Source organism: Hyaena hyaena, unplaced genomic scaffold (assembly GCF_003009895.1).
Source record: "Hyaena hyaena isolate Hyena2069 unplaced genomic scaffold, ASM300989v1 scaffold_519, whole genome shotgun sequence".
NCBI lineage: Eukaryota > Metazoa > Chordata > Mammalia > Carnivora > Hyaenidae > Hyaena > Hyaena hyaena.
The window spans coordinates 458,177-479,197 of NW_024081154.1; the positions used below are offsets into that span (position 1 = coordinate 458,177).

At 36.8% G+C, this 21,021-nt stretch overlaps 1 protein-coding gene across 15 annotated transcripts in view; it reads right to left on the reverse strand.

Moving 5' to 3' along the window:
* Nucleotides 1-21,021, reverse strand: part of PARD3 (par-3 family cell polarity regulator) — a 673,368-nt gene that overhangs the window by 383,945 nt on the left and 268,402 nt on the right. For all 15 annotated transcript variants that reach the window (XM_039255313.1, XM_039255311.1, XM_039255312.1 and 12 more), the window contains exon 3: nucleotides 17,591-17,771. In XM_039255313.1, coding sequence (XP_039111244.1) covers nucleotides 17,591-17,771 — 181 coding nt within the window. The remainder of the gene's footprint in view (nucleotides 1-17,590; nucleotides 17,772-21,021) is intronic.

Consider the following 21,021-nt stretch of genomic DNA (forward strand, 5'->3'; position numbering starts at 1 on the left):
TGGCAGCCCCAAATCTTGCATAGGAAAACAGATTACACACATCAACATTTTTGATCATCAGTGATAGTGAAGCATCATGTACTGTACATGAGAAAAGCAGAAACAAGGTCTATAATACCCAAGTTCTAGAGAATAAAGCTATGCCGTAGTAGCTCCTTAATTTGTTAAGTTCAAAAATGTTAGGTTCAAAAATTTATTTTTCTCTATCTGTCTTTAAAATTGGTAGGGGAGAGGGGCTCCCAGGGGGCTCAGTCGGTTAAGTGTCTGACTTCGGCACAGGTCATTATCTTGCAGTCTGTGAGTTCGAGACCTGCATCAGGCTCTGTGCTGAGAGCTTGGAGCCCAGAGCATGAAGCCTGCTTCAGATTCAATGTCTCCGCGCTCTCTCTCTACCCCTCCCCACTCTCACACTGTCTCTGTTCTCAAAAATAAATAAAATATTTTAAAATGTTAAATAAAATAAAATTAGATAAAATAAAATAATAAAATAAAATAAAATAAAATAGGTAAGGGAGGGTGGGCACCTGGGTGGCTCAGTCAGTTAAGCACCCTGCTCAGGTCACAATGTCAGGGTGTGTGAGACTGAGCCCTGCATGGGGCTCTGCACTGATAGCACGGAGCCTGTTTGGGATTCCCTCCCTCCCTCCCTCCCTCTCTCTCTCTCTCTCTCTCTCTCTCTCTCTATCCTTCTCTCTCTCCCCCCCACCGACTGCCCCTCCCCTGCGCACAGTCTCCCTCTCAAAATAAATAAACTTAAAAAAATAAAGTTGGTACAGGAAAATAACCACAACTATAAATTGTCTACAGCTAACCCTAACTTCTCTCCTGAAGCAATCAAGCCTTGTACTAAGACCTTCACAAAAATGTAGCAATTTAGTTGCTCTTCATACTAAAGGAAGTGAATAAAGATGGATGATGTAACTATAAAGTAGAGAACAATCATTTTAGCTGTGTTTTCAGGAGACATTTCTCCTTATTAAGGATCTTGATTTCTACGCTAATAGAGTACTGCACTGGCCACTACGCATATCCAATTAAGGACATAAATGTAGGAGGTTATTCGTGATGTTTCCATATAAATTTACAATCTTGGAGAATATACAAAAATTTAAAAGTATATAAAATTTTATTCAAGAGAAAATATTATAAAACAGTTCTTCAGCGTAAAAAACATTTCTCATATCTATTAAAGGAATGCTAGCACAATTGTGAATGAAATTTAAAGACCAAGTATACATTTGAACTTCAATATGTAGAAATTATACTCAAAGATATGAAAAGTCTATCATCACATTAGATTATTTAGAACTTGTGTTGAATAGACTGTCTACCCCTCAAACCACCTGTTACCAAGTTCATGGTTTACGTACTCCTCTTGACACCATGCCAGTCTCATGGGGCTGAGAGGAAAAGGAAGTATATTTCTTGAATGCAAAACATGGAAGCGAGTTGCTGCATAGGGATGGAAATAAAGGTATGATTTTTTGCTTTACCACAATTTACAAACTAGAGAGGTACACAGCAGCCACAAAATAAGCAAAATATAAAGAAACACAAAAAATGGAAAAGGGTGGTAGGTTTAAGAAAACTAGGTTCTTTTGGGGCGCCTGGGTGGCTTAGTCGGTTAAGCGTCCGACTTTCGCTTGGGTCATGATCTCGTGGTTTGTGGGTTCGAGCCCCGCGTCGGGCTCTGTGCTGACTGCCAGCTCAGAGCCTGGAGCCTGTTTCAGTCTGTGACTCCCTATCTCTCTGACCCTCCCCTGCTCACGCTGTCTCTCTCTCTCTCCTAGAAATAAATAAAAAAACATTAAAAAAAAAAAAGAAAAAAAAAGAAAACTAGGTTCTTTAAAAGATTGGTAAATGCCCAAGAATCTCCTTCTTTATAATCAAAACAAAGTCAATACCAAAAAAAAGGCTTTTAGGTAAATGTGCTCAAGAAGACTCATTAGAACTAATCTTCAGTCACTTTAAAGCCTCTGTTCAATTCAGAATTAATACCAACTTTTAATTTTTTTAAACGTTTTATTTATTTATTTATTTATTTATTTATTTGAGAGGGAGAAATAGAGACAGTGTAAGCAGGGGAGGGTCAGAGAGTGAGGGAGACACAGAATGGGAAGCAGGCTCCAGGCTCTGAGCTAGCTGTCAGCACAGAGCCCGATGCGGGGCTCAAACCCACAAACCATGAGATCATGACCTGAGCTGAAGTCAGATGCTTAACCGACTGAGCCACCCAGGCGCCCCAGTACAAACGTCTAAAATGGCTCAAGAACAGAACCTGATATGGAAGTTAAAGTATGAAAATTACATCTAATATTTACAAGTACCATCAATGTCTGTAATAATCCTTAAAGTCGTTCTTCAGATAATCTTTAAGGAAAGGTCTAGAACATAAATAAACATCTACATAACTTTTAAGCCTTAAAAAAAATAAATAAAACATAAGAAAAGGAAGAGGGAATGCTTCAGCAGGTAGAGTATATGCAAAACCATGACATTGCCCACTGTTTCCAGTATTCACTAATTATACATAATTTTTCTATTCAAAATTTCACACTTACAGCATAAGTTGATAATTCTTATGAAAAATTCTTTTAATTATGCAAAAGAGATATTAAGCAGATTTGTTACTACAGATTATTTTTTATCAAGCAAACAGAATAACATAACATTGGTTAGAGTTATTATTTTTATAGATAATGTTTTGTTTGGCTGAACTAAACAAAAATGGGCTCAAATATACTTCTAACGAGGTTGTTTGCCCCACTGCTCCTTATTTTTTCCTGTGTACTTAAAGCAAAATGGCCATCCCATGAATGTGTTTAGGTCAGATGCTCATTGTGCATAGCAAGAGTGTAACTTGATAAGGAAAGATAATGCTTTCATACTGAAACCAATGGAAGTAACATTTTTTTCACACTATTCTATAATATTAAAGTATATGCATATTGTGGTAGGCAGAATAATGACCCTCAAAGATATCCATATCCTAATCTTGTTACCTTACATGGAGAAAGGGCCTTTGTCTGTGTGATGAAGGTAAAGGCTTTGACATGAGATTATCATGCATTAGAGTCCTTAAAAATGGAAGAGAAGGGCAAAAAAAAAAAGAGAAAGAGATCTGACTGTAGAAGAAGCAAAGAGATGCAAGGTTGTTGATGCTAAAGATTGTATAAGGGCTCACAAGCCAAGGAAAGCAGGCAGCCTCCAGATGCTGGAAAAATTCAAGAAATGGATTCTCCCCAAGAGCCTCCAAAGGAAGCATATCTTGCCAACCCCTGGGTATTCATTCAGCGAGATTCCCCATAGCACCCTGACTTATAGTACTGTAATTAAGTTTGTGTTGTGTTAAACCACTAAATTTGTGGAAATTTGTTATAGCAGGAATAGAAAATGAATCCATATGTATAAACAGTCACATACACATACAGAGAATTACATACATGCTGCTCTTCAAACATGGGGGAAGATAAATTATATATTAACTCCATTTAAGCTAATATCCCAGAGGTGGCAAATTTTAGATGAGGAAGAGAAATGAAGAAAGCGGACTGGTAACTTTTCTGGCTGAAGCAGAGATACAGAGAGCAGGCCCATACATACCCCTGCCCACCTGGCTCTCCCTTACCTCCTTGGAATAGATGTATGATCTCTCAAGCCTTAACCATGCAGCACAGACCCATACTCAGAATTCAGTGCAGTTTTCTCATATAATTCTTGATTCACCAGCGACTTTGTTTATGCCTCCCATTCCCAACCCCCTTATTCTGGTTACAAGAGAATGGCTATTATCAAATCTTAGTGTGTACTCATCTATTACTTATGCAAGCTGATCACCAGCTGGTTTTCGTTGTACTAAGCCATAAATCTTTGGGCTGTAACGTCCCTGCCAAGCAATGTAATACTCTTTTCCAACTCATTAACACAAGTTCTATATTTAAAATAAATACTTCTCAAGCTGCTTAAATAACAAATTAACTAATGGATCAGGCATGGCACAAACTACATTTTAATTAAATAGATGATAGGTTGAGGAAACCTAGTAGTAGTCTTTTGAAATGCCCTTTGGTTACTGCTTTTTCCATATTATGGTTGGTCTGAAGCTTCCTAGAACTGATCCTAATGCAAGTTTCACCTTTAAACACGGAGATCATCTTTGTAAAATGATTTACTTTCTTATAGTTACTCTTATACACCTTCCATATGTAAGTTCACTATCTCTCAGCTATGTATACATATATTCATACAGACATATATGTAGTTTTTCTAATTATTACCAGGGAACCAGTCCACGAACAAGAAGATGCTACTGTATAATGTGGTGGAAACAACTACGGCACAGGCCACAAACTGGTGTAATTGCCCCATTTATCCTTTACTCTGTAAGAAAGAGCTGAAAATAGTGGTTGCTGTAACCCCAGGATAGATAGAAAATATAAGGTGCAGAAAACGTTCTACAGTTTTTGGGAAGAACATAAATAAAAAAGTGATCCATGCTGGGAACACACGGTGGGACAGTCCTTAAGGAGAAGCAAGGTCCATGGCTTGGACTTGTGAGACCAAGAGGGAGAAATACAGGTGAGGTAATGGAAGCATAACCCCCTTTTTTATGGAGTTCTGAATATGCTAACTTTGTTTATGTGCAATCAGGTGCAAATAGGAGGGAAATAATTAAAGGAAGCATCAAACGTGAGACACGGAAAGAGCTGGATAAAAAAGATCTCTTTGTGAGAGGGCACTATCAGTCTTTTCTCAAATGTGTTCCCCGAGCACAAATATGCCCACATGCACTTACACATCATGAGCCATATGACGTGCACACACCGTAACAACCAGGTTCTTCATGAAGGAGAGAAACTATTTGCTGAAATGTAGGGAATGAACTGATAAATGAAAATTAATATATTACAAATTTATAAATCAACATAAGTGAATGTAATAAATACAAAATAACATCATTAATACACTGATTTAGGCTTTTTTTTTTTCTTTAAAACATGTCCCTCACAGAAACTGTGCATTCCAAGAACAAATCAGAAGGGATTAAAATATCAAGGGTGCATTTACCAAGCACCTTGTGTCTTTTGTGTGGCTTCCTCGCTGTCCTTCACTATGTTGGATTCACAAAATTATTCTGAGATATGAAGTCCATCTCTAGCTGGGTACAGGAGCAAACAAAACTGGGATGCAAAGCCATTTCTGACATTAAAAGCAATGAAAAAATAAATAAGCAAACACAGTCTCAAGAAGTAAACATGAGATCTATATCAAGTGCAGCAAGAAGAGAAGAAAGGATTTTATCTGCCAGGCTTTCATGCTGACAAAATCATCCACAATATGGGTCTGTCTCTGTGGCATGCACTAATAGAAAAAAGAACGTACATACCTGGCTATAATGGGAAAACAAGAAAGAACCTTGCTTACAATGTAATCTTGTCTAGTACAATACATTCATACAATTATTTTCTCTGCATACTACCATCTTTGATTGCCATTTGGAAATGGACTTCCTTGCTTTGATTTAAACTGTATTTTCTTAACATATCCATAGCTATATTTCCACTACAAATTTTCAAGGGTCAGTAGGTATTTCTGCAGCTTATAAACAGATCATATAACTGGGCAGATAAGGTATATTCCCATACAAAAGCAAGGATATAAGACCTGAGGGTCAAGTACAATATACTAGGCAAGGTCAAAAAGAAGGAGGAGGGAAGAAGTGTTCAGGCAGTGGGGAAATCTTTGGGTGAAGGCAAGTCAGTGAGAAGTCTTCTTTCAGATTTCAGCAGGTTTTGACAGACACAGAGAGCTTCAACCACAAGGGGTCCAGTTCCACAGGGTTTGGGTCTAATTTCAAAGGCAACTTCTAGTGGAACCTATAACTCAACCCCTCATAAAGTGTCACAAGTCAAAGGTATGGAGGTCCAGCCTGGGCAGCACTGTGGATGCCCCGCAGGCAAGCCTTTTCAAATGAAAACACTGTCCAAGAATCACCAGCTAACTATAGGCTGAAAGTCTTCCTGATGACATGGCGAGAGAATTTCCAAAATATAATGCTTCTCTGCCTAATGGACTAACAGTCATTAAGTATAAAATATTATATTCCATGTATGTTGAGATTTGTCAAAAATTAACCACATACATGTAGTTAATTAATATAAGAAGCAAATGTTTATTCTGCTTAAAGATAAACCAGAACTACTGATGCCAGATAGGAAGCGCAAAGATGCTTAAGCCAGGTGTTAGAGATGCCACAAAGAAACCAACAAAGGGATCTTGAGGGAACAGTAAGCGTTCATACATTTTTGGCAGTAACTCGGCTTGTCTTGAACATGAAGCTTCGAGGTATGGCTATGCCATCCTTGCCAACAATGTTAATTTACGTAAGACTAAGATTCCCAATAGTAAAAATAGGGAGGTGGATCTGGAAGTTCTCTAAGTGGCTGCTACAGTTCTACAAAGATAGAAAAATCATTTTCAAATGTCTCTTACACAATATATTGTAATATATTGAGAGTCTCAATGGGGGAGAAGCCATGCACATATCTAAATGTTCACTTGCTCAATGGAAGAAAAGGATTCTTTGGTAAAGTGAGTAGATAATAAATGACACAGTACCATGGAATACTACATGGCAATGAGAAACAATGAAATCTGGCCATGTGTAGCAACATGGATGGACCTTGAGGGTGTTATGCTGAGCGAAATAAGTCAGGCAGAGAAGGACAAATATCATATGTTTGCACGTATAGGAGGATTAGGAGGAACTTGACGGAGGAACAAGGGGGAGAAGAAGGGCGGAAATGGTGGGGGAAAGGGAGAGAGGCAAACCATGAGAGACTCTTGAATGCTGACAAAAACTGAGGACTGATGGATGGGGGGGAGGGGAGATGGGCATGGAGGAGGGCACTTTGGGGATGAGCACTGAGTGTTATGTGGAAACTAATTTGACAATAAACTATTTGTAAAAAAAAATAAATAAAAAAAAATAAATGACACAGTACATCAACAAGACTACAAAGTTACTTAGGAGGGTTCCAACATAAAGACCACAGATGAAATATTTCAGTCCAATGAAGCAAGTGATCACTTATATTTTATTAGTGTATTTTAAAACCTACTATTACTTGTGTTCTGATGTGTAGAAAATACATTCTGCTCATTTTGTATGGTGAAGCATTTCACAAGTTTTAAAAAAAAATTTACAACCAGAATCACCACATGTTGATTACTGGTTATTTAATTGGAAAATTGACAGATAAAATAGGCACCTTTGTGATACCAAATATCAATGGAAAAAAAAAGATTGTATTTATGGTATTTAAATGTATCCTCTGGAACAAACAAGCTGGGTCGCAGACAGTGTGCTTGCTGCGGAACTGCTGTCGCCTGACAGCCCATCTTATCTGCCAAATTGCTCATTAGGTTTGGCAATTTTCACCTGCGCCTCCAGTTTATATTTCAGCGGGGAATAAACATCAGCCTGCTTTTACCATCTTCTGCAGTGAGCTTCCAACACCCCTCGCTAACACAGCCCCACCCAGCTGCGGTCCTGCAAACACCCACCTTGTGTACCTACCATTAGTTTTAAAATGTCAATTTGGCTTCCAGCTCTGGAAGCTAGCTTAGCTTAAACAAAGCAAAAAATAGGAGAGAGAATATGCAAAGTAAGCCCCACGGTACAGTACAAAGTGGGCTAACAAAAAATTCACTTATTTTTTAACACCAAAAAAGAACACATAAACAATCTGAATTTCATTTTAAAGAATGCTCATTTCAGGAACTACTTCTGAGTGTGGCACAGGAGAGAGCAGTGAAGAGGGTTCCTCTTCCAATCGGATCTGACCCATCCAACCTTTATCATAGGGCTGAAAGGAGACTACTCCAATTTATAAATAAACAGGAGAGGTAACGTGGCAACCAGAACAAAGAAGGAGCCGAGAGAACTACAGGGCTCTCTGCCTGTGCCTGCTTCCACTGATCCCTGCCAATGAGCACTCTGACATTCAGAGGCAGATCAATACACAAAAAATACAAAGGAGATACTTTGTGGGCAAAAAGCAACAAAGATATAAAACAAAATGTCTGAAACCCCATAAAACAACTTCTGACGGAATACTGTTTTTCATTTTGCAGAAGTAAAATATTCACCACCAACCCTGCAATTAGCTAGAAAATTACAATAATTACAGCAATTTTGTATCCCATCTCCAATCCAATTAATAGATATATGACCTTGTCAACATGTAATAATCAGATTGCATCTACAACAGAACTGGATGAGTTTTATATGCTGAATAGAACTCACACAGTAAGAAGGTAATTATTTGAAATACCGAGAATACCATTTGTATGCCATGCTCCACTTCACAAGCTAAAAGGAAATACAATAGGAATATTATTTCTATTTTTCAATATATATTTAAATCAAATCCAGAAAAGAGTATTCTAATACCAGTTCATGTTAAGAGAATAGACCTCTAAACCGAAGATCTTGGCTCTCTTAGCAAGGCAAAATCAATGTGTATATGCTTAGGTAAGAAAAAAATTAAGAGATCAAGAAAGGGGAAGGGGTGCTAATTTTAGGACACAATCCTTCTGTAACAATTATTAATGTCTCTTTAAGTTCTGAAAGTTAGGAAACTAGTAACATCTTAGGAATAATCAAACAGCACTATTTAAATAAAATTTTGCCAGTAATGCTTTAAAAACTGTAAAATTGGCATAGCTTAGGACACTTCCACAACATTTCTATGGCAATACCTTTTCCAGAAATTTCACAATTATTAGGGCATATGCCACTTCCAAAGGAACCTTGAATCTTCAGTCTGAATCTTCCAGAGGAAATACTAAAGATTTAGCATTCTGGGGTGAAAAGAAACGTGGCACAATTTTAAGACTGGACTTCCCTGGAATGTAATGTAAATTCTCTATAAAAAGTCTTTGAGAATTTAAAAGAGAAAAAGAGAGAAGAGGGAAGGGAGGGGAGGGGAGGGAAGGCAAGGGAGGGAAAGGAGAAGGGAAGGAAAGGGAGGGGAAAAAAAGAGGAAAGGAAAGGAAAGGAAAGAGAAAAAAAGAGGAAATTACTAGACTTGAACTCAGTTATTTATTTGCACAGGAAATGTGTGCCTCTAGCACATTAGGTCTCTCTAAGCCTGGATTTGTGAACACTGAAAATAGACAGTTAAAGATGTATCACAGAATTGTGAGGTTAAGAGAAAACAGTTCCAATCTGACTGTGTATTGAATAGAGGCAGTATGACCTAGTCAAGAACATATGTCCTATAGAAGTGCCTGGATGGCTCAGTTGGTGGAGCACATGACTCTTGACCTCAGGGTTATGATTTCAAGCTTAATATTGGATTATTGGATAATAAAGATTACTTAAACATCTTTACACACACACACACACACACACACATCTCCTATTTACTTGGGATCTGTAACTTCTCAATCCTAAACAACGATAAGGTCAAGAGACATCATTATCATCATCACCACTGTACAGTCTTCTGTAATCTAGCACTTATCATGTGCCCTGTACTGTATTAGGACTTTAAAGACCTGATTTACTACTCACATCAATCCTGAGGCAAGTACCTGCAGATTAAGGAATTGAGGCTGAGAGAGGTTACTAATCTTGCCCAAATGTTCAAACTGCTGGGACACTATCTGTAGTCTTTCTAAACCATGAATATACTACTATATGCTACTGCTTAGAAAAAGGAGCTTTTGCATAGGAAGCTCATGTTAAAAGCATAAAGTAAAACAGACTCTCAATCAAACTTATCAAAAGTCTGGTTGAAAAAAACAAAAAAAACAAGACCACTTTCACAGGGTCTGGTATGTGGTTACCTCTATGCTTTTGCTTGAGAGGACGCAATCATCCCAGAAATGCATGTGCACCAAAAGCTTCAGGGATTGGGTGTCAAGATCTTCAAATTCTATTTGCATCTTTACCTAAAATGGCTTATTGTCCTTAAAACAAAGAGGTCAAGGTGAAATGTTGGCTCTTCCTACCCATTTCTCCCTTGTCAACAGTCTTAAGGGCTGACATATCCAGGAGGCCTGAGACCCAGGACCCACAGGACTTTTAGAGACTCAAATGTTTTAATTTCCTCTAAAATCAGAAGGAAAACCAAATGAAATTTTCGAATTAAAGAAAATGTTTTAATTTTTCTCACATCATATGAAAATAATACTTTTAGAGACTGTGAAAATTATGAAATTTTGCATACCAAAAAATAAATACTGAAATATTCAAAGTTGTATGAAATATAAAGTTTATGATTGATATTATTACAGTAGGAAGGGTCCATGAAAGCAAAGTACCAAGTCTAAGAAAGTCAGAATGATTCTCTGAACAGCTTTTCTACTTCACAGGATTAAAAAACATGCACACATACACACACATTTAAAACATAACAAAATAAAAAACTAAGCATCACTTATTCTGAATCTTACAATTGATGAGATATATATACCACTGCACATAGCAACTACCAGCATGCTAAACAAAGGGACATTCTGATACAGTGGCCTTGATGCTGAGAAATTAAATGACTCAGGGTAACAAATCCTTCTGCCACCCAACTAGTTTCTAGTTCATTCCTTTCAAAAAAAAAAAAAAATGAAAGGAAGACTTTAGCCAGTTGTTTTTCCACTGATACATCAATAAAAATAACTTCTGATGAATAATTACTTATTGATGTTTGGTGCTTAACCTGGGGAGAGGTGGAAGAACTGGGAATAGAGCTGTAACAAACTCTACACCCTTCTACACATTTCTGTGAACAAGACTTCTCAGACAACAATTTCTTATTCTAGAAAAATTTAACATTTTTCAACAATGAGTATACTAATCTTAAAGATAAGCATTTATAATAAAAATAACTTCTATAGTCTATGAGAGACGATAAATCTCCATTTGGCCAGACTATATGTAAAACTGAAAATCTAGAGGCTCTTTGGGTGGCTCAGTCAGTTGAGCATCCAACACTTGATATCGGCTCAGGCCATGATCTCGCAGTTCATGGGTTCAAGCCCCACATTGGGCTCTGTGCTGGCAGTGCAGAATCTACTTAAGATTCTCTCTCCCTCTCTCTCTGCTCCTCCCCTATTCTTGTGCATGCTCTCCACCCCACCCCACCCCGTCTCTCTCTCAAAAATAAATAAGCTTTGAAAAAGTGAAAATCTACCCTACAGTCTGCAGACATCAGCCTCATAAGCCACTCTGCTACCTGGAGTAACCAATCCAGGAAATTAGACTACTATCTGCAACAACCAGTTCAGGAAACTGAGCAATAATCTGTATAACTGCCCCAAATAATGAGGACTTCATTAATAACAGACAACTTCCCTAATTTTTGACTCTGCTTTCAACTTAGGAACAACCAGAGAAACCCAAATATGCACTCTTAACCAATCACGTAGGGTGCTCTGCTTCTGGAGCCCCCAGAAAGCTTCTCTGTGCCAACAGCTTCCAGTCAGGCACATCTAGAGCCTGCCCCTTGTTTTACTATAAAGCTTCCCTACTTTCCTGCCTGCCGTGTGTGACAGTGGTGAAGTCCCTTGCTAGAGCAGGCTCTGAATAGTGTTTTCATGTCGATGTTCTCATCTATTTCCACATTAATAACGAAAATATTTTATACATTGCATATTTATGCTATGTTGATCAATTATGTAGTAATTACAATCAGTATATCTGCATTTTATAAAAAATTTAAGAGTTAAAATTTGGATGTATTTTCTTTGTTTCAGAGAAATGTGAAAAGATGACCAATAAAAGATATTCAAGCCTAAAAACATATTGGGTTAAAACTCTGAGTTCCATTAAATGAAACAAAGTTGAAGAAAAAAAACTAAAATTAAGTAAAAATGTGAAAGTGTTAAATAAGTGCCTTATGTATGTGTTTCCTTTAAAAAAAAAGTACACATGTGTTTATTAAGAATAGTCATAAACATATGTGAAAATAGAATAGGCTACCGAATGCCCACAGCCACCCAGCTATACCCATTCCCTACGTTCCCAGCCTGCTTATTTTGAAGCAAATTCCAGATATATCATTTCCATCAACCTAGTTCAGTATGTATTACAAAAAGATAATAAAGACATTTTGGAAAATAATTTCAATAATATAGCACATGTGAAAGGAAATAAATAATTCCTTAACATCAAATACTCAATCAGTGCTCAACTCACCAATTAGCATATGACTGGTATTCTTTTGTTGTTGCTGTTTCACTTAAATCAAGAATTAAAACAAGATTCATACATTATGATTGGATGTTATGTCTCTTGGTGTCTATAAATCTGTGTTCCCTCTTCATCTCTTTCCCCTACCTTACACTTGACCTATTGAAGAACCTGGGTTATTTGTCTTGTATAGTTTCCCACAGTCTTGACCTGACTGACTGCCTCCCTATGGTGTTAACATGCTTCCGGGTATCTGGTATTTTCTAGAAAATTGGCAGTTGGCTCTAGATGTTTGATCGGATTTAAGGTTCATTTCTTTTGTCAAGACTACTTCATAGTGTTACATTCTTCCACCAGGAGGCACACAATACTTAATTCACTCTCCTTAATTTATTATTATCTTTTTATATTATCAGGTAATTGATGATAGATGTATAGATCCATTATTTCATCAAGAATGGCAAATTAGTAATATTCTAATTCCATCATTATTTCTTCATTTACTGGCTAAGATACTTCTATAAAAAGAAACTTCCCCTTCATCTACTACTTAGTTACCCAGTAATACCATTCATAGAGGAAATAGGAGAGAGATGCTTAATTCTTTCTTTTATCAGTTTTCCAAATAGTAAGTTGATTCACTAGTATCCTTTACCTTGCTTCTTTACTTATTATTTAAATCTTTTAATGTTTCTTTTTTAGAGAGAGAGAGAGAGAGAGAGAGGGAGGGAGAGCACAAGCAGGGTATGGGCAGTGAGGGAGGGAGACACAGAATCCAAAGCCAACTCCAGGCTCTGAGCTGTCAGCACAGAGCACGATGTGCGGCTCAAACCCACAGACTGAAGATCATGACCTGACAGAAGTCAGGCACTTAACTGACTGAGCCACCCAGGCACCTCATTCTTGCTTGTTTACTTATTGTCATGGATTCATGAATACACTGCTATTTACTAACCTTATTTATGTCCTAATTGTCCCTCTTGGGCCAGTGGGAACTTCCATATGACTCCTGGGCCCTGCTGACACAACTCTAGTAATCTTTCATAGTTCTGTTATTTTCTTATATGACAGGATGATCCAGAATCATCTCCTAGATTTCCTCCCTGAACCAGAATTCGGCCATTTCTCCATGAATGTCCAAAAGGACATTTCTGGTCCCTTTTAATGGAAAACGCTATTTTGAAAGCACAGTCTAGATATCAGGGAATGCTCAGTTATTGGGTTGGAGCATTAATTCTAGACATATTCAGTAAACATATATAGAATCTTCCCTTCCTTCCTCCTTCCTATTTAATTTTTATTTATTTTTCTATGTGTGTGCAATGAAACATACCACAGATTCATTATATGTCTTATTCAAATTGAGAATCAAGGGATGTTCATGTATTCTACTGTAGCTTATAACTGTATTTTTTTTCTTCTATACTGTGAATCCTGAATCCTCAATGGCACAAGGAATAGGAGAATTAGATTATTATAATTCTTCATTTGCTCTGTCTCATAATATACACCCAACAATCTAAGACTAACGGTACCAATATTACCAACCACAAACTGTTGCAGGGTTCTTATTTTCCCATCTTCCCTTGGTGGTACAAATTACTAATATTTATAGTTACCTGAAATAGTTACTCTTGGATGACTGAGCAACGAATTGGACATATAATTTATGTCTACTTATGTCATATAAGTTTTTAAGAATTACTATTTAACTATTAATATTGTTATTAAGAATGCTACTTTAAACACTAAAATTTGAATATAATTACATAAAATATAACATGGTTTGGATGCGAAATACACAAAACAAGAGGTTTTAGGTCAGTCTCGCTTCTATTTTTTTCATCCATCTTATTCTCTCCATTCCCTACATGTACCTATTATTTATGGTTATCCTTTTAATTTTATTTCTTCAATCTAAGAAGCTTTTATATAAATAGTCTTTCACTATGTGGTCTATTTTATTACTTTCTCATTTTCTAAAACACATTTTTTGGAATTTAAGAAAATTTTTCATTTAGTTCTAATAATTGTATTTGCACTAATATGCTTGTATAATATTGCCCATAATCCCTTCTATTGATTACCTTCTATGATCAATATCATTATTAGCTAGTCATCACTTTTTGTCCTTCAGTTTAAGGGTATTATTCAGAACACTGTTCAATATACTTGGCTCAAGAAAATTCTTCTCGGGTGTCAATTTTACTTTCTCTTAGTTAACTGCTATTGTAACTGTAAAGACAATGATTCATTCATTCAGGGTTTCTCTACCTCAGCACTACTGACATTTTGGGCTGGATAGCTGATGTGGGCGACTATCTTATGCCTTGTAGGAAGTTTGGTAACATCCATGGCCTTAATCAGATGTTCATTGCCTCAGCCCCATGGTTACCAGTTGTGACAACCAAAAATATATCCACATATTGCCAATTGTCCCTATGGGAAAATATCACTCATAGCTGAGCACCACTGATTTAATTAACTCAAGGTTCCTGCTTTATACGTAGTATAAGAAAAACTAGTGGCAACTCATAAAAAAAAAAAAAAAAGCACAAAAATATCGGAAGATGAGAATTCTGGGTATTAAATCCACCTAAGCTTTATGTTAATTTTCAAACTTAATATTTACTGTTTTACTGAGAAAAGAAATTGTATACATCAATTGTTCATGCGAAGAAGTAGAGGAATGAATTCATTCATAGCAAAACTTGGAAAACATAAGAAAGTTATCACTTTCTTTATTCAAGGTAAGTATTAGGAGTTTATTTATCTGAAACCTTATATTAACCATGTCCCTAATTAGATTATTACCCAATTCAGCAAATTTCTACATATTCCTGGATTTTTTATTTCAATATTTGTAAATGAGGAAGACCAGTAAACAGAAACTCCTTGTTGACAAGAATGAGGCTTATTAACTCTAGACTCTTCACCTATCACAATGCCTGGCCATTGATACTCCAACTCTTGTATTATGTTTGAATGAGTGGTACTAATATAGTAGGACCAATCATCTTAATAGATAGAGGATTCATGGGATACCTGGTGGCTCAGTCGGTTAAGCGTCGGACTTCAGCTCAAGTCATGATCTCTAGGTTCATGGGTTCAAGCCCCACATCAGGCTCTGTGCTGACAGCTCAGAGCCTGGAGCCTGCTTCAGATTCTGTATCTCCCTCTCTCTCTGCCCCTCCCCTGCCCATGCTCTGTCTCTGTCTCTCTCAAAAATAAACAAACATTGGGAAAAAAACAGATAGGAGATTTGTATATAATGGGTAACTTTTGCATATCACTAAACCTTGTATTTAGTAGATGCTTACCATACACTTACCCAATGGCTGCCCAAACCATAAAAATAAACTTGGCATATAAAATTCAAAACTGAAAAGTAGTATTTACATACTCTCCCACTGATGGCTATAAGACATTTCAAATGGTTCAAATGTAAGTTCCTTTTCTCCATAAAGACAAGGAGAAGAGATATTTTGTGTTGAAAATGGCATTTAAATTTTAACACACAGGACCAGCCAAATGTGGGTGGTGGTGTGTAAGAAAAGTTGTTGAGTCCACAACAGTCAAAAGAGAAGACTTGATGGAAAGTATGCCATTCAAAGTCTTCTTAAAATAAAGACAGCATTTACCTTTCCTCCAACACTTTTTTAAGGTGAAGCTACATTAAAGGTGCATCTTGCTTTATAAAATACATGAATAAAAAACTATAACAATAACACAAGGAAAAGCCCTGTATTTAATTATATACATTAGGGTGCAATTATTCACATAAAGACACTATTTTCTAAATATCGGGCATCTGACTACCTGTACTATTATTTAATTAAAATTTATTTTAAAGTTTATTTATAGGGGCAGAGTGAGAGTGCGCCCATGAACAAGGGAGGAGCAGAGAGAAAGGGAGTAAGAGAATCCCAAGCAGGCTCAGCACTGACAGCCTTCAAATTTGCTTTAATTCACATTTAGGCAATCTACTTTTTATAAATGAATTTAGGGGCACCTCGTTGGCTCAATCGGTTAAGTGTCTGACTCTTGATTTCCCCTCGGATCATGATCTCATGGTTCGTGAGATCGAGCCCCATGTAAGGCTCTGCACTCACAGCACAGAACCTGCTTGGAATTTTGTCTCTGCCCCTCCCTCCTTACTCATTCACATGTCCAGGCTCTCTAAATGAATGAATGAATGAATGAACGAATGAATGAATGAGTAAACAAACATTAAAAAAAATAAATTAGTTTATTCCAAGCAGATAATCACTAAAAACACGGACTTAATGAGCTGGTTTACAACAGAAAAGGTAAAGTAATTAGTGTACCACTTACATATTACCTTGCATACCCTACCATACATGGTACATACCTCACATTTTGAAAAACGTTGCCTGAAGTAAATCCAACAAGATTTGTAAAATAGCATATTCATGTAGTAATCAAATGTTATTTCCACAAAATTAGTTTAAAATATGGTTGTACGTGCATACAAACATAATTTTATAAGAATAAACTATATATTCTAAATATTATCTAACTATATTCTATATAGGATTTTGTATATTATTAATTATTGTTATAATTATTACCAATTACACATGAAGATGTACTGAAGACTATCAGTAAAGTCACATAATACTTGAAAAACTGCAATGTTTCTATATAAATGTGACTAAAAGATAACAATTTTTAACTTATAAATTTATTGAAATGGACCTTCTTTACAACTGCTCAATTATAAGATTAGACAATTACAAACACTAAATTTATTTTTAGCAAAAGTTCTTCACTTTTCTCAGTGAATCTGCAGGACTGCTGGACAGAATTCCTCAGACAAATATCGTAGATCTTGAGTACTCTATGCCCCCAGATTCCTAATATAAACTCCTGAAGCCCTGTATTTTCTTTCCTCGAGGATGTGTTCTAACCACATTCACTCTTCCAGATCTCTGGAGATAATTCTATCCCTGAGGTCTCTTCATTGGCTGCTCTTTAGATAGAGTTCAAGTAACGGTTGTATCCAAGTTGATTATCAATCCGAGATGCTATATTTTGATTCACTGTGAGGCCTCTCACTATTTCCTATTTGATCTAGCATTCAGAGGAACATGGAAAGAAATATTTCGGCAATATAACCTTACAGTTATCCTTACTTACCTTTGGTGAGCAATTAAAAGTCTACCAGTCTAAAGTAAAGTAAGCCCAATATATTATAGCGTGAAGAATCTTGCCTACCCTCCAGCAAAAGACATTTGCCCAGGTCCTACACTTAATCAGTGTTTGATAAAAACAGATAATGAACTCCATTCACAGGAGCATGGCTGGATAACAAGAGTTGGCATCCCTGCAAATTACGATGAAACATGCAGAGAAGAAAGAGCCCTCGCTTACTTGCACGAAGGACTGAAGGTGTCACTTCAATCTCGCTTGTCGCTTGGTAAGGCTGAAAGGCGGAGACACTGCTGGTGCCAAGCTCACTGCCAAATACCTCTGGGCTCTGGGTGCCCGTGGAGCTGGCACTGGTACCGTCACCTCCATGATGCGGATCTTGCTCATCAAACACTGCGACCAGCTAGAAATGAAAGGTAAATTTGCATTTATAAACAAAGGCATTTAAAATCGCTACCAAAAACTTACATTACACGGGACGTGAATCAAGAGAGGAGAAATCCTGATATCTAAGCACCCAGGAAAGTTATGTCTTAGGAAGCCAAACTTCAAAGAAACAGTCTTTCCCTGAGTTTTGATGGTTTACTTTTGTATTTCTCAGTCGTGCATTTCAAATCCAAAATTCTAAGGGAGAAAAATAAGAAAATGGTTTTATATCACAGAATGCTAAGGGTGGATTAAAATCATTGTGTACATGATATATTAAGTAAAAAAGAAAATGGATTTCTAAATGTAATGCATATATATGATATATAGTACTATATATATATATATATATATATATATATAAAACAAAAGGTTGAAGGTATCTTTCACTCAGTAGGAAAGTGTATTATAAATTACACATGTGTCTGTCCATTTGTGCGTAAGAAATATAGGAAGGATAAAAGAGAGACAGTTATCACCCAGAAGTAGTAAGAATAGGGTTGAAACAAAAAGAAAATGGGAACAATGAAGGAGGTAGAAGAGAAAAGAATTAAATAATTTTGGAAAACTATTTTCACTGCTTAATGTAAAGCTAGAGAAAAAAAGAACTGTCACATAAATTTGTTTCTCACAAGTGCATGCAAATTCTCACACTATTAGACACACACACACACACACACACCAGGACTGAATAAGAAAAATATTTTGAATAACGGAAGTCCAAATTCTCACTGTCAGAAACAGAAGTTACAAATAAGGAAGTAAACTCTGTGATGTTAGATTGAAATTAGAGGCAACAATATAAACACGTTGTTTTTGTAAGTGGGCAGATAGGCAGACAGATAGGGATGGATGAACGTTAATGCATGTGTGGTTCTTAGCTCTGTCCACTGAGAGGTCCTAGAAGCAATCACACCCTAGAAGGAACACAAGTGCCTGAATCTTGGCCTCTGATACCATTTTCCAATAAATGAACAAGGGCTGCATAGAAAAATAGCTAAATCCAGGGTTGGGGCAGAGAAAATGAATGATGGACCTGGAACACATTGGCACATTTGCTAAAAAGTAAAACAGTACCTGCAAGTGAAGGAGGCACATCAAAGGGAATCAGGTGTGGGGTGCCTAGGTGGCTCAATAGGTTAAGTGGTTAAGAACTGGACTCTTGGTTTCAGCTCAGGTCTTCATCTCATGACTTAGTGGGTTCAAAACCCACATTGGACTCCGTGCTGACAGCATGGAGCCTGCTCAGGATTCTCTCTCTCTCCCTCTCTCTGCCCCTCCCCCAATCACACTGTCTCTCTCTCAAAATAAATAAATAGACTAAAAAAAAAAAAAAAAAAAGGAATCAGGTGCCAACCAGAAAGAAGTCCCAATGGCCAAAGCTGAGACAACCTATAAGTAAGTAATGATACAACTGGATATCAGCCCAAAAATAAACTAAATATCATGATGATATAAATAAATCACTGAAGAAATCATTAATGATAGGAAATGGACAGCTCTTCCATGTTGTAGCATTGCAATTAATAATTATAGAAGAAATGGTGGAAATAGAAGTCACCACCAAGCAATCTCCATAGCAATAATTGCTGCAGGTGAGATCACCAATGGAAGCTAAAATTACTGGATGAGAATATGATGAGAAACAGGATATTTGCAGATCTCAAAGTATCTCCCACAAAATACTTTTTAATTAAAAAGAGAAAAATGGTATCTTTGCAGAGGAGAAACTTGCCAGAAACCACTTTACCAAGGTTAAACATCACCAATAATAAGCCATATCACCCCCTGATAAAATGCACAGAGAAGGATATAAAATTACTTCTGTGGGATTCCTGCTAAAAATGTGTATCTGTGATCTAATCATCAGAAAACATCAGATAAATCCAAATTGAGGGGCCTTCTATAAAATAACTCACACTCTTCAAAAATATTAAAGTCATGAAAGTAAACGAAAAGCTGATGAAACTGTGTAAATTGGAAGAGACAGAGCAGAAATAAGAACTACATGCAGCATGCGGTCCTTGCCTGGATCCTGGGCTAGAAAAAGGACATTAGAAAAGGGACAACAGGTGCCTGGGTGGCTCAGCAGGTTGAGCATCCTACTTTGGCTCAGGTCATGATCTCACAGTTTGTGAGTTTGAACCCCTAAATGGGCTTGCTACTGTCAGTGCAGAGCCCACTCTCGATCTTCTGTTTCCCTCTCCCTCTCTCTCTGCCCCTCCCCTGCTCATGCCCTCTCTCAAAAATAAAGAACATTAAAAAAATAAAAGTAATCATACATTTATTTTTTAAAAAAAGACAAAATTCAAATGAGGGCTATAGACAGTACCGGCTCAATGTTACTAGCTTCCTACCTTCGGCAATTATCCTACAGTTATGCCTGTTTTTATACTAGACGTGGATGAAGCATACGTGGAAACAGTCTATACTGTTTTTGCAACTGTTCTCAAATACAAAATTACTTCTAAATTACAATTTCATAATACAGTATTACAAAGTACCATGAAAATTAAAATTCGATCTATTTCTTTTTATCACAAAACAGTGGCAGCCCTTTCAAATCTCAAAGAGTAATGAAGATCTAAGGACCAGCACCTTCTTGCTCATTTGCACTGCAATTCTATGCTAGCAAAATAACCTTGGCAGTCCAAGGAAAGTGGAACCATGACTGACCCCCAAATACCCCACTCCCACCTCCAATTCAAGCTTTTCCAATGTGAATGTCCAATCAGTTTAAGGACAGCAAGAGGACTTTACAGACCATGAGAAATATTTATCATTCCAATCTTTATTTCATAGAGAGTATTGCCACTTGAACAAATGCTATTTCCATGAACGCTTAAATATCATCAATCAATTCATAAGACAAAAAAAAAAGAAACCTTCATAAGGTCATAGAGACATGTAGACAAACAGGAAGCTCAGAACCCTGCTGTGGCATCATATATAAGGAGCTGATTAAACAACATGGAGGGAGGTTAAGTGATAAGAAGAAATTAAAGTGGGATGAATAGTTGGACCATTCAACCTTATAATAAGCAATATAAATGGGAAAAGAAATCCTTAGCAGTTACAAAATGGAAAGGTGTTTGTATGTATACACTTAAGTTTCCATATACAGAAATAAAATCAGCCGACTAGCAAGAATCTCCCAAGGATTAGTAACAAACACATTCTACAAGATCAGGGGTCAGTAAGCTTCTGAAAGATCCACATAGTAAATA